Genomic DNA, 25,190 nt, shown 5'->3' on the forward strand with positions numbered 1-25,190 from the left:
CTCCTCCTCTCCCCCACCAATTTCCAGGGCTCCTCCCATATGAAGAAATGTCAAGTGTGGTAGATGAAAATTACAGGCATGCATACCACAGCTGACCACATGAGCAAGTGGAATGTTACAAGCCATTCCTGGATATTTTACAAGCTGCAGATTATTTCATAAACACAATAGTGTCAATATTGTACAGTTATCAGCCAAGTATAATTCACAACCACAGCAACTATGATTTTCTGCTTTCTATTCTGCAGGAGGATTAAGTTGATAACCTTAAAGGCAGAAGACTTACCATGATTTGTGGATATTTTCAGAACTGAATATCAGAATTAAATTTTAACACCATATACTAGATTTAACCTATAATTCAACCTTTACATAACTAAACTATTTAAAAAAACAAATCAATTGTTTGAATACTGTATGTAGCTTTGCAACACTTGCTGCTAAATCAGATTTTGCAGGTGATCAGATTTTTTTTAACCTTGTAAAATTTGCTTCATTTTGTTACAACCATTAACAGAAGCATTCAGGAGAAAGCCAAACCACATAGTTAGGCTGTGCAGCCTTGCATTCAAGCCATTGACATGAAAAGCAAAGATTGCATTTCTAGCCACATACAGCAGAAATCATAATGGAGAATATCTATGAGCAAATACTGTGCCCAAGTTTCTTGAAGCAAAAAACTGATCAGCAATTGGGAAGAAATGAAGCTTTATTACAAAAAGATGAAGAAAGCAGCTCATATTTTGAGCTGCATGAGGTCATAGCAGGAAAATTCAAACCATCCTTTGAGCTACACTTATCTGAAATAGCCTCAAAAATGGCTACCTAAGATTTGTGACAACTCCAGTCCACATATTTGTCTCTAAATTCCTCTGTTTACTGTTCATTCCCACTGTTCTTGACTTCCTAGCAATTTTCTTCTGGTCTACCCAAATATCTCTGCCTGTGTCCTTCATAGCCTGCTACCTTTTATACAACTAACTTTTCTTCCTTGAAATCCTCCACCACAGGTTTTCTCTGATTGATCTTCATTATCTGTCAAATCACATGCACAATATTTCCACTGGGAAATGCCTCCTCAGTTCCTCCTTTCTTTTGGGTGGGGTGGGTAAGGCTTCAGCATGCTGCTCTTGGTCCTCAGCAGTTCCTTCTTGTTGTTGTTGTTGTTGTTGTTTAGTCGTTTAGTCGTGTCCGACTCTTCGTGACCCCATGGACCAGAGCACGCCAGGCACTCCTGTCTTGCACTGCCTCCCGCAGTTTGGTCAAACTCATGTTGGTAGCTTCGAGAACACTGTCCAACCATCTTGTCCTCTGTCGTCCCCTTCTCCTAGTGCCCTCAATCTTTCCCAACATCAGGGTCTTTTCCAAGGATTCTTCTCTTCTCATGAGGTGGCCAAAGTATTGGAGCCTCAGCTTCACGATCTGTCCTTCCAGGGAGCACTCAGGGCTGATTTCCTTAAGAATGGATAGGTTTGATCTTCTTGCAGTCCATGGGACTCTCAAGAGTCTCCTCCAGCACCATAATTCAAAAGCATCAATTCTTCGGCGATCAGCCTTCTTTATGGTCCAACTCTCACTTCCATACATCACTACTGGGAAAACCATAGCTTTAACTATACGGACCTTTGTCGGCAAGGTGATGTCTCTGCTTTTTAAGATGCTGTCTAGGTTTGTCATTGCTTTTCTCCCAAGAAGCAGGCGTCTTTTAATTTCGTGACTGCTGTCACCATCTGCAGTGATCAAGGAGCCCAAGAAAGTAAAATCTCTCACTGCCTCCATTTCTTCCCCTTCTATTTGCCAGGAGGTGATGGGACCAGTGGCCATGATCTTGGTTTTTTTGATGTTGAGCTTCAGACCATATTTTGCGCTCTCCTCTTTCACCCTCATTAAAAGGTTCTTTAATTCCTCCTCGCTTTCTGCCATCAAGGTTGTGTCATCTGCATATCTGAGGTTGTTGATATTTCTTCCGGCAATCTTAATTCCGGCTTGGGATTCATCTAGTCCAGCCTTTCGCATGATGAATTCTGCATATAAGTTAAATAAGCAGGGAGACAATATACAACCTTGTCGTACTCCTTTCCCAATTTTGAACCAATCAGTTGTTCCATATCCAGTTCTAACTGTAGCTTCTTGTCCCACATAGAGATTTCTCAGGAGACAGATGAGGTGATCAGGCACTCCCATTTCTTTAAGAACTTGCCATAGTTTGCTGTGGTCGACACAGTCAAAGGCTTTTGCATAGTCAATGAAGCAAAAGTAGACGTTTTTCTGGAACTCTCTAGCTTTCTCCATAATCCAGCGCATGTTTGCTATTTGGTCTCTGGTTCCTCTGCCCTTTCGAAATCCAGCTTGCACTTCTGGGAGTTCTCGGTCCACATACTGCCTAAGCCTGCCTTGTAGAATTTTAAGCATAACCTTGCTAGCGTGTGAAATGAGCGCAATTGTGCGGTAGTTGCAGCATTCTTTGGCACTGCCCTTCTTTGGAATTGGGATGTAGACTGATCTTCTCCAATCCTCTGGCCATTGCTGAGTTTTCCAAACTTGCTGGCATATTGGGTGTAGCACCTTAACAGCATCATCTTTTAAAATTTTAAACAGTTCAGCTGGAATATCATCACTTCCACTGGCCTTGTTATTAGCAATGCTTTCTAAGGCCCATTTGACTTCACTCTCCAAGATGTCTGGCTCAAGGTCAGCAACCACACTACCTGAGGTGTACGAGATCTCCATATCTTTCTGGTATAATTCCTCTGTGTATTCTTGCCACCTCTTCTTGATGTCTTCTGCTTCTGTTAGGTCCTTACCACTTTTGTCCTTGATTATGGTAATCTTTGTACGAAATGTTCCTTTCATATCTCCAATTTTCTTGAACAGATCTCTGGTTTTCCCCATTCTATTGTTTTCCTCTATTTCTTTGCATTGCTCATTTAAGAAGACCCTCTTGTCTCTCCTTGCTGTTTTTTGGAAATCTGCATTCAGTTTCCTGTATCTTTCCCTATCTCCCTTGCATTTTGCTTGCCTCCTCTCCTCCGCTATTTGTAAGGCCTCGTTGGACAGCCATTTTGCTTTCTTGCATTTCCTTTTCCTTGGGATGGTTTTCATTGCTGCCTCCTGTATAATGTTACGAGCCTCCATCCATAGTTCTTCAGGCACTCTGTCCACCAAATCTAAATCCTTAAACCTGTTCCTCACTTCCACTGTGTATTCATAAGGGATTTGATTCAGATTGTATCTTACTGGCCCAGTGGTTTTTCCTACTTTCTTCAGTTTAAGCTGGAATTTTGCTATAAGAAGCTGATGATCTGAGTTACAGTCAGCTCCAGGTCTTGTTTTTGCTGACTGTATAGAGCTTCTCCATCTTTGGCTGCAGAGAATATAATCAATCTGATTTTGATGCTGTCCATTTGGTGATATCCATGTGTAGAGTCGTCTCTTGTGTTGTTGGAATAGAGTGTTTGTGATGACCAGCTTGTTCTCTTGACAGAACTCTATTAGCCTTTGCCCTGCTTCATTTTGAACTCCAAGGCCAAACTTGCCAGTTGTTCCTTTTATCTCTTGATTCCCTACTTTAGCATTCCAGTCCCCTGTAATGAGAAGAACATCCTTCTTTGGTGTCATTTCTAGAAGGTGTTGTAGGTCTTCATAGAATTGGTCAATTTCACTTTCTTCAGCACCGGTAGTTGGTGCATAAACTTGGATTACTGTGATGTTAAAAGGTCTGCCTTGGATTCGTATCGAGATCATTCTGTCATTTTTGAGATTGCATCCCATTACAGCTTTTGCCACTCTTTTGTTGACTATGAGGGCCACTCCATTTCTGCTACAGGATTCTTGCCCACAGTAGTAGATATGATAGTCATCCGAACTGAATTCGCCCATTCCCTTCCATTTTAGTTCACTGATGCCCAGGATGTCGATATTTATTCTTGTCATCTCATTTTTGACCACATCCAGCTTACCTCTATTCATGGTTCTTACATTCCAGGTTCCTATGCAATATTTTTCTTTACAGCATCGGACTTTCCTTTCGCTTCCAGGCATATCCGCAACTGAGCGTCCTTTCGGCTTTGGCCCAGCCGCTTCATCAGCTCTGAATCTACTTGTACTTGTCCTCCGCTCTTCCTCAGTAGCATGTTGGACGCCTTCCGACCTGAGGGGCTCATCTTCCAGCGTCATAACTTTTATATGCCTGTTGTCTTTGTCCATGGAGTTTTCTTGGCAGGGATACTGGAGTGGCTTGCCAGTTCCTTCTCCAGGTGGATCACGTTTAGTCAAAACTCTCCACTATGACCTGTCCATCTTGGGTGGCCCTGCATGGCATAGCTCATAGCTTCTCTGAGTTATTCAAGCCCCTTCGCCACGACAAGGCATTGATCCATGAAGGGGATCCTTCTTCTTAAGAGACCTCAAACTTCAAGGTTTTCAGTACCACCTATATGCTGTTGACATCCAGCTGTACTTCTATGTCTCCCACCCTGTCTAATCCATCTTTGCCTACTTATTCAATATATGTATTTGGATATTTTCTATCATTCAATATGTGATAGAAACTCAATATGTCTAAGACTAGACTGTATATCTTTTCTTCCAAGCTTCCCCCTCCTCTATCATTCTCCTTGTCCGCTAACATTATTAAAATTCATTAGCCCAGTCTGTACTTCCAGCTAAGCAAAACCATTGTTCAATGCAAATGTGTTCCCAAAGAGGAGATTGCAGCCACTTTTCTACTCCCCAGTTGCTCTGTCCTGCATGCTATTAAGCCATAGTTTGCTATTAAGCCTACAACCTGGGCTTGTAGTTTCACACACACCCTGACAATCTGCACAGCATATGATTAGTCTGGAGAGAGCTATTCCCAGAGTCTATGCATTTGCACCAAGCCATAGTTTGGCTTAGTGGGATGTGCAAACAAGACTACTATGTTAGCCAAGAAGAGTTCTGCTTTATGTTTTCATTCTCTATTATTTTCTTTTGTTTAAAATCTGACCCTTTGACTAAAACTGCCTATCTCTCTGGTGACCTCACATATTAAAGTAAGCTAACAAAGAAGAAGATAGCATAAATGCACAGACAACACACCAAAAGCTTATTTTGATAGATTACTTACCTCAAAATGAAATGTTTCATTAAATTGTGGATTGCTTGTTTTCTTCTTTACTTTTGTCTTCTTTTGGTCATTCCTATTCCAATATGGTACAGTTTTACCATACAGAACTTAAAAACATACAATTATAAAAATACTGTCTTGATATGAATGAACCATGCAGTTAAACTATATTTATGAAAGGCTTATCTTCAAACAGGGAAGGCATTCTTTGTAAATTGGATGCATTACTGATTACTTTAATTTGTGTAGCCCTACTGAAGTCAATATGAGTATTACACATAGGTGTACATACATGTAGGAGGAGTATATATTCCAAATAAATAAGAAACATATGTAACTAGAATCAGATAATATGCCTGCCATTTCTGAAAGATCTGATCATGGAGTGGTGGCCATTTCTGGTGGAGAGGGTGGATCTGGCCTGAGAAATTTGTACTGCTGGTCTACCTTACTATTGCTTCTCTGTTGGTAGACCAGCTGTCTATCTACAGGTGGACCAGGCACCCAGACAATGTCTTTCCACACACTGCTGATATCCTGAGTTATTTTCCCAGAACAGACTTGGGGGAGGGGACACCCTGGGAGAGAAGTCCTATTGCACAAATGGAAGTCCTTTGGCAAACATAACTACTTTGTCAAAAGTTGTCAAGAAACTGATTAAATTCTCCGCAATTGTGTTAATAACATTAGGCTTCTCTACATTTATCAACTGAAAATTGGTGCAACAATTCATTTCCTTTTCAACATCACTAAATTTGTTCAGGTCTAAGTTTCCTATTTTATTTAAGACTGTGTGAATGTATGTTAAAAGTATTACCTTGAAGGACCCACAACAGACACTGTAGCATAAGGATCACAATTTTGTCCATTAATAAGAGGAAGTCCATGACATTCCTTCAAGCTAGAATTTTAAAAATGCAAATTAATTCAGTTGCAGTTTCAAATCTAATGGATAAAGACACACTAACCATATATGACCACTACTGCCTGGTCATGAATTTCTCTTTTAATAAGGTACTCAAGAAGATACTGTTGGTTCAGCTTCAGGCACTCTTGGGAGATACTGATTATCTAGACTCTGGGTTAAGGCCTAGTTTTGGGACTGAATTGGCCATGATCACTCTTGCAGCTACCTTCATTAAGACAAGGAAAACGGGAGTGGGATCCTGTTATTTCTTCTGCAGAATTCAACTGCATGTTTAAAGTTTAGTCAATTAACTCCACATTGGAGGTCTAGGTACTCTCCAGGAAACCCTCTATTTGTCTAAGTTCAGTCGTTTCCTCACCACTTTTATACTATGTTAAACATGCTAATTAATTCTTGGATTCCACAAGAGGTGTTGCCTCCTTCCTGTGTGTGATCTGTGAATACAGAAGAGAATGTCTGAAATCTTGCGAAACCAGCTGTGACTGCTCAGCACTTCACAAAGCTTAATTACATTGTCTCTTTGAATGGTCATCTCCTTATGTTTGTGGAAGCCTTTCCCCCGGCAAGCTAGCCAACAGCATTTTGGCTCACATCCAAAGCATGTTTGGTTCCCTTCTTCTTCCAGTTAAACTGGTTTTGTCTATTAAAAGGCAGACTGTGGAGATGGTATACTAGAGAAAAGAGAACTTTTGGGGGTTAGAATGTGCCTTGTCTTTTATTCTCCTAAGTAGATTCACTATTGTTTTACATTAGCTGCCTACTGTTTCTGACTGCTCCTAGAACAAGACTAGTAGAAGTCAGAAATTGGCTCAGAAACCTGGTTATTAACAACTGCCAGAACAAAACTTGGAATATAGCACATGAATAAAGCTGATTAGTTATAACTATCATGGGGAAAATAGTGTGTCACATTCAGGGGGTGTTGTTGAAAGATAATCATCTTATTTTTTTATTTGAGAAAGTTAGTGGTGGAACAGTTGTATTTCCTTTTCCCTTCATTACCATGTCAGCTTTCAATTGTAATATTAAAGATATATCTATATATCTATATCCATCACTGTATGAAATGGCCCTTGGAAGTCCCACAACATGCAAGCCAACATCCTTGCAGACCTGCTGTAAACCTTGGAACATCTTCCACTGATGTAGGCAGTAGAGGGGGAAGTCAGACAACATTGGTATCATCATCTTGAAAGCATCTTTGTGCAAGTTCTTGTCCCTATCACAGGCAGAGGTTGCACCAGGGCATGTGCAGTGAGGAAAGACAGTGGCAGAAAAGATGGACCATCTTCTTTGTGCCTCAGCTGTGAAGTCCATTCACATCTTATGGGACACATTGCCAACTTCCTTTCCCATTACGCCTTTGTATAACTTGAGACACGCTAATCATGACACCAATGCTAACCAAAAGTGTATAAAAAAACACTACTGATTACATTGCTGCAAGCATTCAGCAACACTACAGAACCAAAAAGGTCTACAAGAGTCTCTTCCACATGTCCAGTACTTGGTGGTGGTTTTACCTTCAGCAGGAAGGCAGGCAGTTCATTTTATGCTGAAGTGGAATCTTTGAAAACACATTTGTTCAACTTGCATTTGGCTAAGTTTGCTGTACTTAAACCTTTAAGCTTCTATTTTTAAATTGTGTTTTCATGTGTTTTATAATACTGAAAGCTGACTTGAATGACCCTGTTAATGTTCATTAGTAAGCAAAACAAGAATAAGAAGTGATAAATGTTCTTACTGTACTACTAGCTGCTGGCAGACTGATCCATTATCTGTAATCAACTCATTCAGTTTTAATTCGAGGTGAACTTTCCCCTGTCAATTAAAAAAAGAAGACGTTTCAGTTGCAAGAGCCTGTGTGTTGAATTTATAAAATAACCTAGCACCTGCTTAATAAGAGCAATACAAGAGCGGACAGCCTCTTTAGCATCACTAGCATGAAATATGTGATTGACTGAATTAGCTGTATGTGAGCAGGTGTCAGACAAGTATTAGACACTGCATTTTAAAAATTTTAATGCAGAAAATTGTTATCAACTTAGAATTCTATTTTGGTATTAAAGGGCATGAATTTTAAGAGTTATGATTCCTTGTATATGAGCAGCACTTGGTGTTGCTTTTAAAATGAAAATTATCACTCTTTTTAAATGAAGAGCTCTTATAAAATCTTCAAGGAGGACCTGATCATCTACATCAGGTGAGGGGAACCTTTGAACCTCCGGATGTTGCTGAACTACAGCACCCATCAGCCCTTGCAAGCATGGTCAATGACCACTGATAATGGGAGTTGCAGTTCAGCAACATCTGAAGGGCCAAAGTTCCCCACACCTGTTCTACATTTTGTAGAGATCCAAATCTTAATCACTTCAGAATAGCTTCAGGTAAAGAAGACTAGGCTATGATGCAATATTCATAATATCGCCTTTAAAAATGGCATTGTGTGTGTGTGTGCGCACACACACACACAGACACTCCACCTTGAAAATGAACTGCTAGTAGTACTTTGTGCCTATATGAACACACCCTAAACAAGGTAGGCTTGTTATTTTGGAAGCAATAAAAAAGTCACTGACAGAACACTTCCGGAGTCAGACACTGAGCACCTCTATAATTAACTGCTATTAGTGTACAAAGATTCTTTCTAAAGTGCTTAGGTATTCAACCTGTGAAGGCTATCAAGTGACAGTTGTCTGAAGCAGTTCCCCTGAAAGCAAAACACAATGACAAGCATAACATATAGGGGAATCTTCCTGGCAACAATGACACACAATCCAGTCAAAATTAAGCACATGCTTAACTTTGTCAAGTCAACATGCCTTGTAAAGGCATAGCTTGGTGGATCACACTTTTTTCTAACAAACTGGATTGATACTCAAGCTTAAAAAATATATAGCTGCTTCACTGCCCATGTTTACACAGCTGTACTGACACAGGAGTAATACGCCAGACAACTTGTATTCTGTGGGGCCACTGCATAATTAAATGATTTGGTGAAAGCAAATTTCTACTCTTTTTTAAAAGAAAGGTTCAGGGGAAAGGATAAACATGTATGGTGAAGGTCCAGAAAAAAGCAAAACAATAAATACATTTTCTGGATTAGTGTCAGTACTATCCCAGATTCATATTGTATAGAGTTACGATACCATTTTTCCTAACAAACCTCCATGACTCCTCTATCAATCTAATTATCACCAAAATATTGCTTTAGATGTTGTAATGCACATATAGATTGAGGCAAACCCCAGCATGTCTCAGGAATGGTGAGCAATGTCTATTATTAGAGGTTAATCTAGCAGGGACATTTCCTCCAGCATTACACTCACATCACAATGCCACGTAGTTTGCTTTGCCTGTAAGCAAGCCCAAAATATTTACTTGGAAATTCCAACATTCAGCTGCACATTTGCCATTGTTATCATACACATTACTGCATGATTCACATATACCTAAACTATTTTCAGGACAACTAAAACTGCTGTTTAATCAAGAAGCAGCTGTCTTATTTCATAAGAGCTGTATAAACTATTTCTAAAACAATTAAGTTGGAATTAGAGCACGTCCAATATACCACAGATAAAGAGAAAGGAAATATACACAGATACATTACCATGCACAGGAAAACAATCAACACTTGCTAAAGAGAATTATAAACTGTTTCATCATTTATAAGTTAGATTTTTCTTTTTCAACTATACTATGAAAAGGGATTGAAATGTGTGCCCGCCCCCAAGATGTGAAGGTCCATGATAGAAAAAAACCAGAAAATTATTACTCCCTGAGCCTTCACATCTTCACCCCTCCCGCTGACTGTAAAGTACCGTAGCCTTCTCTGGGAAGAGTACATAAAAATAGAAATGATTTGCAGTAAGACAAAGTGTAACTGAGGGATCCACACAGGACAGAGGTAAAGGTAAAGGGACTCCTGACCAGGTCCAGTCGTGACCAACTCTGGGGTTGCGGCGCTCATCTCGCATTATTGGCCAAGGGAGCTGGCATACAGCTTCCAGGTCATGTGGCCAGCATGACAAAGCCGCTTCTGGCAAACCAGAGCAGCGCACGGAAACGCCATTTACTTTCCCGCTGTAGCGGCACCTATTTATCTACTTGCACTTTGACATGCTTTCGAACTACTAGGTTGTCAGGAGCTGGGACCGAGTGACGGGATCTCACCCCGCCGCGGGGATTCGAACCGCCGATCTTCTGATTGGAAGCCCTAGGCTCTGTGGTAGCTGAGCCATATTGCCCCTACTCAACTTTGGCGCCTACAGTTAGTGAATCTCACCATTCCAGGGAATAGGAGGCACACACAGGCTTCCTAAATAACTTCCCTCTCCACTCTGTAATCACAGAAGAGATTCAGAATGTCTTACAATATGGAGCATTTTAAAACTATACATATATTTGCTGTAGTTTGAAAAATGTTATAGGCTCTTTTTGTAAAATACATTTAATTCACATTCAGAACTTTTGAAATGCCGCAATAGAAGAAAAATGAAATCTAAACTGAAATATTTTAAACTGGCACACAAGAAATTAAAGATATACATGTCCAGATTTCAATTGTTCCATGCTAGTTTTTAAGACTGATTTTGTGGACACATTGCAGACAGGCCATTTTTCTGATGGACTAGGAACAATGCAGCACAAAAACTGCATTCATTTCATGCAGCATGGGGAGTCATGGAGATGGGGAAGAAAGACTTTCACTGACACAATACAACATTAACTTTCACATCTATTCAATTTTACCTGAACCTCTGAATTAGAATCAACAGGCTGAAGCATAAACCATGTTTCCTTGCCAGAGTATTTGCTCAAATCTTCTTTTTTGATCGCTACTTTGCCTAAAGGGAGGAAAATAAAATTACCCATTTGACTGTACATGTTATTCAGTGTTGGGTAGAAATGCTATTTTTAATTTTAGCATCTAACATAGTTCTAGAGAAGATTTTAAAATAATCATCAAACAGTGTGTCCTAAGCAAAGCAGTCCAGTAGCAGCAGGTGTTGGGGATGGGAGTATTTATTGGCACTGTTTGAAACTAAATGAAAAATGTTTTAAAATAAAATGCCTGTCTTTGGGGCCTGTAGGTCAACTGGGAAAACATGTTGTGGCAAGTGGGTGGGCGTTGGTCTGCTCAATTATTTAGAGAGAAAACCACCAGAGACACTGTGTAATACAGTAGAACCCCAGTTGTTGAACATCTCAGCTTCCATTTTCAAACATGCCTCAGAAGTCGAACGGTCTTCCGGAACGGATTACGTTTGACAACTGAGGTTCCACTGTAAAGTGTTGAATTACAATTAATGGTGGCATAAGGCAAATGTAAGAACTTCCACTTGTGCAAAGCTAGACCCCTGATTTTCACTAATTCTCATATCCAATGTACAACTTCTCCCAAGGGTTGGAGAGGTCCTCCAGAATAAAGGATATGATGCAGCAGATTGCACTAGATAGAAGGATCAGTGAAAACTGGACACCCTACTTTATGTGAACATGTTTGCCTAATGCAATCGTTGGATACAATCCATAAAAATAAACACATACATTTGAAAATAATAAGATACCTATCTATAGTTTTACCTTTAATAAAACAAACCCACCACTGAACATTAAGAGGCATATAGAACTAAATCAAACTCTAAGTAGACCCACTGAAATGAGTTGACATGACAAACCAATTTCAGTGGATCTACACGATAATGACTTAGTTGGCTACCATCCTAACTTCAATTTATAGTTTAGCAGACTATGAGATGCTTAATCTCAGTACCGTGGGTTCAAGCCCCATGTTGGGCAAAAGATTTCTGTACTGCAGGGGGCTGGCCTAGATGACCCTTTCATGCCAACAATTCTATTATTCTATACTTACCTATACGCAGATCCCTCTGTAAAACATTTTTCTCATAAATATAAAATGATAAACACTGGAATGTCCTTGGTATTTCAAAGTAGAACTCTTCTCCAAAAAATGGGCTGGGGAAAGAAATTAAACAGGTTCTTAGCAAAGTAACTGAATATTTTACAATGTTTCACCACCTTTGTAACTTGCTGTTGGATCTTATTTTATGTAACTTTTATAATTGGATTCTCCTCTTGAACATAAGCCTCTTACAAGGAATTACCATATTGGCCTGAATATAAGCCGCACCTTTAAAATTGGAGGGGGGGGGGGAGAAGAAAAAAAAGAAAAAATTCCTGAATATAAGCCGCTCCATTCCTCACTGCTCCTGGCTGCATACTGGGCGGGGGGAGCCACACTGAGTTGCCGGCAGTCTTTCCCCTTCCTCACTCTCTCCCTTTCCGGCCTTGGGGGAGAGGATGAGGGACTATGTGCAGGGCAGGCGCCGCTCTGCCGTGCTCCTGGTACTGTTTGCCCCACACTTCTGGCTGCATACTGTAAGGTCATGAATATAAGCCGCACTTTAACTTTTCACGGTTGGAATTTGGGGAAAAAGTGAGGCCAATATGGTAGTTATTTCTCCCAAAACGCTAAACAATGAAAAACATTTTCAAGAGTCATGTTTACACACACACACACACACCTCACATAATAAAATACAATTAGATATTAAAATATATGACAAGTTTACACAAGGGAAGGGGGTCATTGGTTTGCTTTTGTTTTTATTACATATTTTGTGTTTTTTTATCTTATGGTGAAATGTAATAAAATAATAATACTGTAATAATAATAATAATAATAATAATAATTTATTTATACCCCGCCCATCTGGCTGGGTTCCAACAAAACATTAAAATACAGAAATCCATCAAACATTAAAAGCTTCCCTAAACAGGGCTGCCTTGAGATGCCTTCTAAAGGTCTGGTAATTGTTGTTCTCTTTGACCTCTGGTGGGAGGGCATTCCACAGGGTGGGTGCCACTACCGAGAAGGCCCTCTGCCTGGTTCCCTGTAACTTGGCTTCTCGTAGCGAGGGAACCGCCAGAAGGCCCTCGGCGCTGGACCTCAGTGTCCAGGCAGAACAATGGGGTGGAGACGCTCCTTCAGGTATACTGGACCGAGGCCATTTAGGGCTTTAAAAGTCAGCACCAACACTTTGAATTGTGCTCGGAAACGTACTGGGAGCCAATGTAGGTCTTTCAGGACTGGTGTTATGTGGTCTCAGTGGCCGCTCCCAGTCACCAGTCTAGCTGCCGCATTCTGGGTTAGTTATAGTTTAGTTAGTTGACTTTAGGAAGTCAATTGGTACTAGCATTGTATGTAAACCTAAGAAATCAAAAGGCTTTGTTTTCTATTATTTATATTCACACCAGCCACATAATCTGAATTATCTTATTCAGTTTATGGATCATTTTTTAAAAAAAAATCCAAAACAGAAAAAGAAACTTCCAGTCTCCTTGGCGCCATGGCAGAAGAGAGGGCTTGTGAGCCTGAGGGGCACCGGGCCTCACTCTTCTAACACTAAGGCATGGTTCAGCATTACATCCGAACACAGTCACTCTTCCACTGCATTATTAATGTTTATTTTACCAAGCTGTTTCTGTAACCCATACATTAAAAAAAAATCAGAAACGAAGCCAAAATGGACATGCAATGGGGGGTGGGGATAAGATTACATACCAGCTGATTTTTTTTACATGTTAAGGGACTGGTTAATATTTCATTTTAATCAAAGATTAATCAAAGATGTATTCTCATCCTAACTAGGCCTGCCATTATGATAAAGCTCTTACCTTAAACATTTCTCTACTACCTGAGTGCGAAAAACCTCTTCTTGATCCAAATTGATTGTACAAAAGCAGTCTCTCATCTTGTTTTGTCCAGAGTATGGCACTAAGTTTTTGGCTTGACCTAGTGACAAGATTAGTTTTGAACAAACATGGAGAAAAAAAATTACAAGGTTGTCTATAGCCACAGTATGGAGTTGTAATTCAGAATGGAAAGCAACAAAATTTTACACACACTGTAATGCATCCTTGTCTGAATTAAGTGACCAAAAGAAGCACAAAAGAAGAAAAGGAAGTTTGGGTATTAAAAAAGGAAATTGAATACAATATTTCATCATAGCCAGGACCTTGGTTTTGTCCTTTAAAAGGCAGAAGCCACTTCCTCTAGAATAGCATCACCTGATAAGAACAGGGTCACTACTGACTTAAAAGTGAAGGCTTTATTAACATCACTTCCTGCAACACTTGCACTTTCCTTCGAATTCCATCTGGGTAACCGGTTAAGCCTGACATGGCTGGTTAAATCAAACATGATTGCAACTTAAAAAAATTCCTTCAGTAGCACCTTAAAGACCAACTAAGTTTATATTTTGGTATGAGCTTTCGTGTGCATGCACACTTCTTCAGATATGATTGCAACTGAAAGCAATATGGGCGCAAGACATAACACAAACAGAGTCTAGTATTTTTTCAACGAACAAATTTTGTATTTAGCAGTCCATTATAAAGTTATTATGTTTACCCTGAAAAAAAATAATTGTCTGAACTATATCAAGTGAAAAACCAGACTTTTGAGTTACTATCACATTGAAAAGTCATAGTACTTGCTACCAAAATATTAACACAATGTAACTTCCTCCCTGCTCCAAGCAAAATACACAATACTTAGAATAAAGTTAGTCTCGTTAGTTTAAGACAGTTTGCCTGGAGAATGTTCTAATTTCCTTATAAAATAAAACAAAGTATCATTTTGAAAGCAGTCAGGGATACCATTTTTCCTTAAAGATAAATTACATCTATCACTACCCTTAATGGTGCTACTAAGGATATCATTCTGTTTGAACAACAGAGCTGTCCAAACTCAACCATACATTTTAAAGCAGGGGTGGGGAAAATGAGGCCCACCAAATTTGATTCACTGGCCATAATAGGAGCCAACTCCTAGGGGCCTGAGGTCCAATCAACCCCGCAATAAAATATTTGAGGGGGCTACCCTCTAAGTTGATGGGCATCACCATTCAAATGGTGTGTCTTACCACTGATTATGTGGGGCAGCCCCCCCAATTAATTTATTCAAGTTGACACCTCTGCTGGCCATACTCCTCACCCCATTTTAGAGCCTTATTTCTACAGCAGCATATTACAAAATAAAGTACATTCAGGTAAGTACACTGATGAAATCTCAACACCAATGTGTTAGTGTTTATAGAACTGACCTTTATCTGCAAATTTCCTACCAGTTCCAAGCAATCAGCTTTTCCAAGTGACTACCCCTTCATTGTTAAAGCCCTAGAACTAACATAGAATTGGCCTAAACACAAAGTTTTGCTGATTTCCATTTACTAAGTGATTTCAAGGATTGGTATGGCACAGTAAACCATTTTATATTACTGGCTTTTCAAACTGGAAAACCCTAGTTTATCCAGCATTTTCAATGAAATAACCAGTAATGGTGGAAAAACTTCCTTTGCAAAGTGCAGCCGCAACAGAGTACTGAGTGTATTTGAGATCATACTCTCAATTCAAGTTGGGCAACAGGGAAACCTAACAGATTTGATGACTGTCTTACATAAACTGGGTGCAACCACTAGAGCAGGAATGGGAAACACCTAACTCCCCAGATACTATGAACTGAGCTTCCATCATCCCTAAACATTGGCTAGCTGGGACTGAATAGAGTCCAACAACATCTGAAGGGCCACAGGTTTTATTCCTTTTTTACTTATTAAACTTGTACTGTATAACGCCCTTTATCTGAAGATCACAGGGCATTCACAACGTAAGAGTACAAAATGAAAAACAAAATACAAAAATCAATAACCTCCCTCCCACAAACACATTTTAAAGGCCATAGAATGTTGATCAGCCAAAGTTTTTGCCTAGTGCCGCCTCAAGGTAAGTAATAAAGGTGCCAGGCAAATCTCCCTAAGGAGAGCATTCCACAAGCAGGAAGCCATTGCAGAAAAGGCCGATCTTGTGTTGCCACCCTCAGATGATGACCGCAGTGTCCAGATTGGTTCATATGGGGAGAGGTGGTCCCTATTCCTACTATAAAACAATTCCTCTACAACGCATTGGAATCCCTTGGCAAACAATCTAACATAGAGATAGCTCCCTGAAGGAATGAGGATGAAAACCATCATTTTGAATAAAATTATTATTAATTGTAACTGTTCAAAGCTATCTCTAGCCCTCAAGACACTATATAGCACATACTATCAATACACATAAGGGAGAGTAGCAGTAGGCAGAGCCAGAGCCCCAGATTTAAAATGCAATACGCTATGGATACAAAATGTGAAAATCAGCATGACCTAGAGCAGTGTTTCCCAACCAGTGTACCTCCAGATGTTTTGGGACTACAACTCCCATCATTCCTGACCACTGGTCTTGCTAGCTAGGGATGATGGGAGTTGTAGTCCCAAAACATCTGGAGGCACACTGGTTGGGAAACACTGACCTAGAGATCACATTCCTGCCAACCTAGCAGTTCGAAAGCACGTCAAAATGCAAGTAGATAAATAGGAACCGCTACAGCAGGAAGGTAAACGGCGTTTCCATGTGCTGCTCTGGTTTGCCAGAAGCGGCTTTGTCATGCTGGCCACATGACCTGGAAGCTATACGCCGGCTCCCTTGGCCAATAATGCGAGATGAGCGCGCAACCCCAGAGTCGGTCATGACTGGACCTAATGGTCAGGGGTCCCTTTACTTTTACCTTTTTTAGAGATTACATAAGCTACATGTGTGCAAGCCTCCCTTGATATGCAATATATTCCACTTCTACACTGATGCAGCTGGGCATGCTTCCTCTGCTGTTCCAAGTTGCAGTCGGCCAAGTGTGCTAGTTACTCTTGCCTGTCGTACACACAGCAATTTCACAGTTGGAAGAAGACATATTGGCAGTTGGAATAAACTGCTTCATTAGCACAAGATAGCATTTTTGCACACTAGTTGCTAGTCCAAGATCAGCATAAACACTCAAGTTGTGTTCTGGGGTGAGAAAAGAAGCACACATGCAGGTATGCACCTGCATTTCCTAGTTCTGAAGTATATCATGTGGATCAGGCCCTTCTTTTCTTTGTTAAATTTTTGAAACACATCACTATCACTTTTAAGTGCTATAGATACTACTTTCCATGGTCAAACAAATTCCCATGGGGACGCACTGCTAGTTTTCTCTTAAAAGAAGATGGGTATGTAAGCGAAGTGGGCATTTTAGCATATATGTGTTATATAAATTAATAAATAATGGCGGCTTAATCATTTTATGTCAAAGCTAATTTGTCATACCAAACAGCTGTTAAAGTACAGCATGTATTGGCAGATAAAACGAGCTACACATTTTCAGCCGGGGCTTCCTGTCTTAGCTTAGCCACACAGCCCCATCCTATGGATATGCCACTGCATTCAACTGCCACTGAGATCAGTAGGATTTACTCTCAATTTAAGTGTTCATAAGATTGCACATTACACAAGCTAATGTCTCTCAACTTCAGCCATTTCCATCCCAAAATTTGGGATAAAACTGATATATTATACAGAGATGTTGTAAGAATTCAGATATGTGTTAAGTGCTTTGATCAATTAGTAAAAGCACTTATAAAATACTAAATATAACTACATCAGGTAACAAAAGGTAAAATTAAAAAGTAAGTTTAAGGCTCTAGGATGTTAGGTATGTTTGTGACCATTATAGATGCCTTGATAAACCAATGTACTTTAGATGCCTGAAATGTCTATGTGTCGTATTTCCAAATTGCCAGAAGCGGCTTAGTCATGCTGGCTACATGACGCCAGCTCCCTTGGCCAATAAAGCGAGATGAGCGCCGCAACCCCAGAGTTGTCCGTGACTGGACCTAATGGTCAGGGGTCCTTTTACCTTACTTCACAAGTATGAACTGCAATGCTTCCATCTGTTTATCAAAATAAGCATGCAGAATGAAATGCAACAATGGCATTAAAATGTGCTTTGTAGCATTCATGTAATTATTACCCGTTGCTTCAATTGCCAAACAACAAATCAGTCAACCAGAGCTTTAACTGATTAATCAAGTTTGTGCAAGAACATCTATTTTAGATTATTTTGCTTCTGCTGCATTACTGCAATGGGAAATGAGAGGGAAATGAGAAAGAAATATTAAAAGATGGCAGTTCCTTTTAATGACAGGTAATGACATTTATTTATTTATTTATAGTTTTTTCCAATATGTAAAGATGACAGAGGTTTTAGTAAGATGCAAAAGTACTGAACTTTAATTAGATTCATCAATTTAAAATTTCTAAGGCAACTGTTTGAAAGGGTGAAACGGTAATTAACCAGTTTAATAATAAGACTGTTTTTTTATTAAAAAATACAAAACAAAATAAAGTAGCATATGCTATTTTTAACACATGGAATCTTTCAAAATATACGGTAAGCTTTCATAAAAAATATTTTTTCTAGAAAAAAATTATGGGTCGTTAAGCTGAGAGTTGATTTGATGCTGAATATGCACATTTAACCTCATATAAGAATGCTTCTCTCTTGTCAATACTGTTCTATTGAAACATTATGAAATTTACGGTAGTTCCGCATCAAAATGGAAGCTAAGCATGCTGCAAGTCATTCTCTACAAGACTGAATAAAGGCGTGAGAAAGGAAGTGGGTTACGTTTGACTTACATGAATGTACTTCGATCCCTCCCACCATCGGAAAACCACTACATCCTGTTTGTCCTAGCTGCTCTAAAATCTACGTCAGCCCCATAACATTATCATTTTCTTGCCCCTTATAATTTATCAGAAGGTTTTCTGCCTTCATGTTTAAAAATTTCTTTGCCACATTTGGTGTGGCTAACATGGATCCTATTACCCCACAATCCCATTAAGGTATCCAAGAGTTCTAAGTGACTACTTCAAAACATCCTGTACAAGTTTCCCCCTACATCACATTTCACAAGAATCCCATGTGTTGCATTTTTCTGACAAAATGAAATACCTTTAATAGATTGAATGCAGTGTAACTTCTAAGGATGTCACTTTTTTCAAGTAATGTCTTATGGCTCTCAAAACTAAATATTTTCCATTTCAGCTAAAGCCATGCCTTCCCATGAAGTTATTACATCTTCCCCTAGCTGCAAGGAATGCACTTCCCCAACTATTTTGCTAGGTACAGCCCAGTCTACTAGCTTACACACTTACAAGCACCTCTCATGCTTGCTATTTCTACCCTATCATAACATGGATTAGAGAAAGAAATTGTCACTGGTGCCATCACCAAACTTCCATCAAAACTACACTTGGGACTTCAGGTGTGCAGTACTACTTCAGCATGACAAGGTCTTGCAAACATACACAGGAAGAACAGATCCCTAGAATATGTGCCAGGAACTGTAGATCACCCACGTAGCACACAATTACCATGGCTAGGTTTCAACTCCCTTTAGGAAATTGTTGACCACAGTACATTCCTGATTAAATACCAGGTAACTTATCTAGCATGATGCTATTTCTGCTATCTTCCCTACTTCATCCAGCAAATATGTTTGGACCTGCAACCTGATTGTTCAGAAACCAACCCTTTAAATGCTCCAATAACTTCATATCCTATTCCCTTATACTGCAAATATTATTCTATCTGCTAGGTCCATCTGTCCCAGGGAACGTATCTTACTGAATGAATTTCTATTATTGCTTTCTATGTCTCATATGCTCTATAAACTTTATTCTGTCCTTGCTTTCCACATCCTAAAAAAAAATCAAGGAAAATAGCCATTTTATTCTGTTGTAGCAAAAACTACCAAGTCTTGTGTCACTAAAAAATTTACTATGGCATAAGCTTCTGTGGGCTACCTTTGACAAACTGGACTTAAGTCCCTGAAAGATTTATTAGTCTTGGTACCACAAGCCAGTTTGCTACTGCTATTGGGAGGGAATACTACACCATCCTCCTTTCAGTTTATGTCCTTAATATTGTCATGGCCTGCGTATTATAAAAGCTTTCAAAATATGGAGATGAAATACGTGCCTTATGAAGTACCATCCAAATGCCAGCTATTAACTAGGAAGAGTTTCCTAGGGCTTTTCCAAGGGCTTCTTCACACATAACTCGCCTTAGGCTGCAAGTCACTTTGGGGTAACGTGACTAACAAATTTAACCAACAAATTTAATAAGTAACAATAAATTACCGTAGGCATGCAGCTTAAAATATGTAGCATGCACACCTAAAAATATAAAATGCAATCCCAACAAGCAGATATTTGCAAACCCTTGCACTCATAGAGACCCACGGAAAACCAGGATTGGATGCACGGGGCAGGTGGGTGTCTCTCTGTCAAGTGAGGTAACTTAGGAGGCCAGGAGGGCTGAGGTCGTTTCGCCCAACCAACGCAAGGAGTGGAAGAGAGTGGCTTGCGCTCACTGCAGTGCAAGATGCCCAGTTCACACCATCACTATTTCCCTTTGCATGGATGCCTATCCGTGTGATGCTTGTTTTGGTGGTGGTTGGTTTTTGCTACTATAACAGCGTCGCCATGCCCTCGCTCCACCGCCTACCCAGCAGAGACCCCCCTTTCTGGAAACAGCATGTATGCTTTTGTCTCTCGCTTCCGCCACCCCCCCAACCCAACCTACTCTCAGCTTTTCTCTTTCTTTCCCTCGTCACGTCCGCCCACAGGTGTGCACATCCCACAAGAGACTCTGCACCTCCATGCAGGGACCACCTTCCCCCCACCCACCCCGCCTGGAGGGAAGGAGGCCGGCCGGCCTTCCCCTCCCTTGAGGTAAGGGAAGCGGCACAGCAACGTCTCCAAGGAGCCCGGGCAACAGCGGGGGCTGGACAACTGAGGCGGCGGGTGAGTCAGGGAGGCCGCCCCGAGGCAAAGGCCGTCTTCCTTCCGGCTCTGCCTTCCCCTTGCCGCCCCGTCCCAATATCACCCCTTTTTCCCGTGTCCGCCCTTCCACACAGACAGAGAGAAACGGGGGGGGGAATCCGTTCCCTTCGACGCCCCCCTCCCCACCCTCTTCCCGCGACGACTTACAAATCTTCCCGCGGAGGGTCTGCAACACTCGCACCTCTTCTTCGCTCCCTTCGCCGGCGGCCATGGCCGGGAGCTAGCTGAGGGGAGAACAGAGCGCCTTCTGCACAGCGCGCGCGGCCGAAGATTGGGGGGTGGGGTGGAGGGGTGGGTGGGATGGGAGAGGCCAAACGTCTGCCGCACGCGCTACTACCGCTCGCCCAACTGCGCGCGCTGGCTGATGAAGCTGTTCCTCTCTCCCCCTCCCCTTCCCGGCGACAACAGGCGAAGGAGGCCGGGGGGGGAAAGAGACCCGATTAGCTCAGCCACGCCCACCCACCCTCTTGCCATTGGTTAGCGCGGCTTAAGAGGGGCGGGGAAGGGAGGGGCGCAGGCGCCCGGGCGCCGCTTCTTCCTCTGAGTTTTTTTTTTTTTTTTAAGAACGTTCCTTCTGTGTGGCAGGCGGTTGTGTTGGCTGCTCCGTCGTCGGCCCCGCCCGGCTAGGCGTGACTAAGAGGAAGGCTGGGCCGGTCGGAATCATCACCATAATCGTGGCCAAGAACCCAATTCAGATCTAGGGAGTGCCCTCCTGGTGCACTTTTTATTATGAGGAGCAGCTTGAAGGAGCTGGGTATGTATAACCTGGGAAAAAGGAGACGGAGACGAGATAGGATAGCCATCTCCAGATATCTTAAGAGCTGTCACATGGAGGGGGGGAACATGCTTGTTTTCTCCTGCTCTGGAGGGTAGGGCTCGAACCAAGGGCTTCTTCAAGTTGCAAGAAAGGAGATTCCGGCTAAACATTGGGAAAAACCTTTATGATCTGTTCGGTCATGGAACAGACTCCCATGAGATGTGGTGGACTCGCCTTCCTTGGAAGTTTTTAAACAGAGGTTGGGTAGCCATCTGTCATGGATGCTTTAGTTGTGATTCCTGCATTGCAGGGGGTTGGACTTGATGACCCTTGGGGTCCCTTCCAACTCTTAAGATTCTATGAACTCCAGCTTCCTATGAGATGTTCATGGTCACACAGCAGTACTGTGCAGTCATACCTCATGTTGCGTCCGCTGCGGGTTGCGTTTTTCCAGGTTACGAATGTGCCGGACCGGAAGTGTTTACTTCCTGGTTTCGCCCCGTGTGCATGCGCAGAAGCGTCCTGCGCGCTTCGTCCCTGCACAGAAGTGTTCTATCGCGCATGCGCACAAGCACCACTTGGGTTGCGGACTTTTTGGGGTGTGAACGGCACCCTGGAACGGATCGGGTCCACAGCCCAAGGTACCATTGTAAATGTTGTTGCCAGGCTTCAGCCACTTACCGTTCAAGGTTTCCTCTCAGCATGCAAAAAGTAAAAACAAATCAAAAGCAGATCCTAAGGTAGCCAGTTGAATTTTACCTGGCTGACAGGTACTTTTAGACCTAGCCGGGGTTTGTTTTAATTATTAAAAACCCAGTCCAAACTGATCTATTGATGCAGGTTTAAATGCTTATATTAGAGACAGAGAGTGCGTGAGACGGCTCCCTCCGAACACCCCCCCCCCAAATATATTGATCTTTGCTATTGAGGTCTTTTCCCCAGTCAGTTTGAAAAAGGATTTAAAGAAATGGCCCATACAAAAATTGATCAAGAGATGATAGATGGCCTGCTTCAAACACAAAAATGGGCTTTGCTTTGGGACATTTAACTACCCTGGGTTACACTGGAATTCAGTTTGGGTTACAAAACTTGATCCCCAAATACATTTGTGTGATGCTTTCTAGAGCTCCAGGCTGCTGTTAATCTGACTAGTAGAGCCATAACTTTAGGGTAAACGGACCCAACTGCATAATTTGTGTCCCAAGCAAGTTTTCCAATTCCTGGCAGCTCCTGAAACTCAAAAGAGAAAATATACGGTATGCCAAAGAGTGGTCATATTAGTTTCTGCAAGGAAAAGAAATGAAAAATTAATAGGTTTATTGTAGCACTGTGGGAGGCAGTGGAAGACAGGAGTGTGCAATAAACAAAATCTGCCCTTATTCCCTTATGGGGGTGCACAAGAGCCTTTACGGAGTCCTTTGTAGGTTCTCCATCGGTAGGAGAAAAGAACAGAGGCCAACCAGAGAATATTGAGAAGCAAAGCAGCTAGTAAGCCTGATCTTTATTGAACTGTTGCAACAGGGTGCTCCCCTCACAGGCAGGAGAAAGGAGGAGGGCCCAGAACAAAGGTGTGCCTACCCTTATATTTTGAAATTCCCTGCCCTGGAGCTCAAGACTCCATACATCATACATACATCACAGAAGGGGTGTAGCCCAAGACCACCCCCCAGATACATCATACCTACATCACAGAAAAGGCGGTAAATTCTTATAACAAGTGCGTGGTATGCTCTGGTCCATGGGATCACGAAGAGTCGGAAACGACTAAACAACAAAGCATGAAGTAGAGCCCAGTTCATCAGATTTCATGCCTCTAATCTTTAGGTATGGTAAGACCTGGTTGTTTTTACTAAAAAAAAATTCTGATGCCAGTGCAGACAAATGGTTGAGAGAAGACTTCTCTGCCCTTCTTGTTTGCAAAACCTAGGGATGCCGATGTGTGGATTGGGAGGAGTCCTGAGGGCCACTTTCAGGCCTCAATCCTGAGGTTCCTGACCCTGACCCAGGCACAAACAGAGCCATGAATGAAAACCCAGCTCTCCAGAATGAAAGTCCAGTTCTTCAGAGGTCAATAGATTCTGCTATGAAGGCAGTTGCCAAGGCAGGTATGTGCAGGCCTAATCAGTCTCACTATGATTTCCACCAGGTCCAGCCTACACTGCATAAGCCTATGTGTCAAGCTGTAGTTGCAAGCGAAAAACCAACCAAAATATATATGACGATATGATTTTTAATTCGGCTTCCTAGCGGCTTGTAATCGTCTATGATAGGAAGATCGTCCAGGAAGATGCTTTAATAAATCTAATGGGTGTTTTGGGTGAGCTGCGAGTATAGCATATGAATCCAAGTTAATATGGTGTAAGAAAAAAACACCACACCACATGTTTTTGAAAGATATATTTTTAGCAGGATAGGAGTAGGAGGATATAAGCAGAAGCTTTCAGAACACTGAGTGCAGATGGATATATAACTGTTAGATGCTACTGCCTCACAGTAGAAATATAACATTAGCAAGAATAAATTCCATTTTAATGGGATGGGTATAGAGGAAGAACAGGAGCATATTTGGAGCTGTATCAGGAAATTTTGGTATTATTATATGACTCCTAGAATTCATTCCCTCTATAAATTATTGTATTTTAATATTTCTGTTGGAAGCCGCCCAGAGTGGCTGGGGAGGCCCGGCCAGATGGGCGGGGGTATAAATAATAAATTATTATTATTATTATTATTATTATTATTATTATTATTCAAACCTTAAAGGCGATCTCAAGCTTTCATATTTTACACTACAAAACTAGTGATGTAAGGGCTTTTGTATACTTCATGTTTTGGTGGATTTGGTCCCATTGTGTAAGCCATCTGTCTCTAGGAGTACATAATAAAAATCACTTAACATAGATCACTTATCATAGCCTTGAACACCTTTGCAGTTCTACTCTACTTAAAACATGAGGGCTGGTAGTGATGCTGGGATCCTACTGCCTGATCCTGTGTATGCTGTACACAAGTAGAAATGCTGATCACAAATCATTTTGGTTAATTTCCTCTGTCACATCACATCTGAAAATCAAAAAGAACATGGGGAAAGAACAGGAGATGGGAATCAGAAAGGGGAAAGCTAATACATGTGTCGCTTTTCCTTTCTGTGTGGACTAATATCAGCAGCTCTCACAAGAAAGGTCTCAAGGGCTGCATGCCACCCTAGCCTAGATATTAAATTTTTGGCTTTACTGTAGCCATCGTCCATGCTTGAGAGGATTCATAGTTCATCGGCATCTGGAGAGCCAAAGGTTCTCCACATGTGCTTTACAGGCTGATACTGTATTCCATCTATTCCCATATTTCTATTTTGAATTATGGTGCTGGAGGAGACACTTGAGAGTCCCGTGGACTGCAAGAAGATGAAACCTATCCATTCTGAAGGAAATCAGCCCTGAGTGCTCACTGGAAGGACAGATCCTGAAGCTGAGGCTCCAATACTTTGGGCACCTCATGAGAATAGAAGACTCCCTGGAAAAGACCCTGATGCTGGGACGTCAGAGGATGAGATGGTTGGACAGTGTTCTCGAAGCTACAAACATGAGTTTGACCAAACTGCGGGAGGC

General features: G+C 41.4%; 1 protein-coding gene across 6 annotated transcripts in view; it reads right to left on the bottom strand.

Moving 5' to 3' along the window:
• The window catches only part of RASA2 (RAS p21 protein activator 2), a 50,596-nt gene extending 29,377 nt beyond the window's left edge, over positions 1 to 21,219 (bottom strand). For 5 of the 6 annotated variants that reach the window (XR_004693645.2, XM_035132680.2, XM_035132681.2 and 2 more), the window contains exons 1-7: positions 20,973 to 21,219; positions 13,740 to 13,857; positions 11,914 to 12,017; positions 10,791 to 10,885; positions 7,780 to 7,856; positions 5,925 to 6,008; positions 5,108 to 5,180 (exon numbers count right to left, since the gene is read on the bottom strand). Coding sequence is in view for 5 of the 6 variants with exons in the window: in XM_035132680.2 (XP_034988571.1) it covers positions 5,108 to 5,180; positions 5,925 to 6,008; positions 7,780 to 7,856; positions 10,791 to 10,885; positions 11,914 to 12,017; positions 13,740 to 13,857; positions 20,973 to 21,036 (615 nt within the window). In the remaining variant the exon portion in view is untranslated. Of the gene's footprint in view, positions 1 to 5,107; positions 5,181 to 5,924; positions 6,009 to 7,779; positions 7,857 to 10,790; positions 10,886 to 11,913; positions 12,018 to 13,739; positions 16,268 to 16,413 lie in introns of all 6 variants that reach the window. The other variant, XM_060274499.1, reaches the window with a different exon arrangement.
• Between the last annotated feature and the right edge of the window lie 3,971 nt (positions 21,220 to 25,190).

Source organism: Zootoca vivipara, chromosome 5 (assembly GCF_963506605.1).
Source record: "Zootoca vivipara chromosome 5, rZooViv1.1, whole genome shotgun sequence".
Taxonomy (NCBI): domain Eukaryota; kingdom Metazoa; phylum Chordata; class Lepidosauria; order Squamata; family Lacertidae; genus Zootoca; species Zootoca vivipara.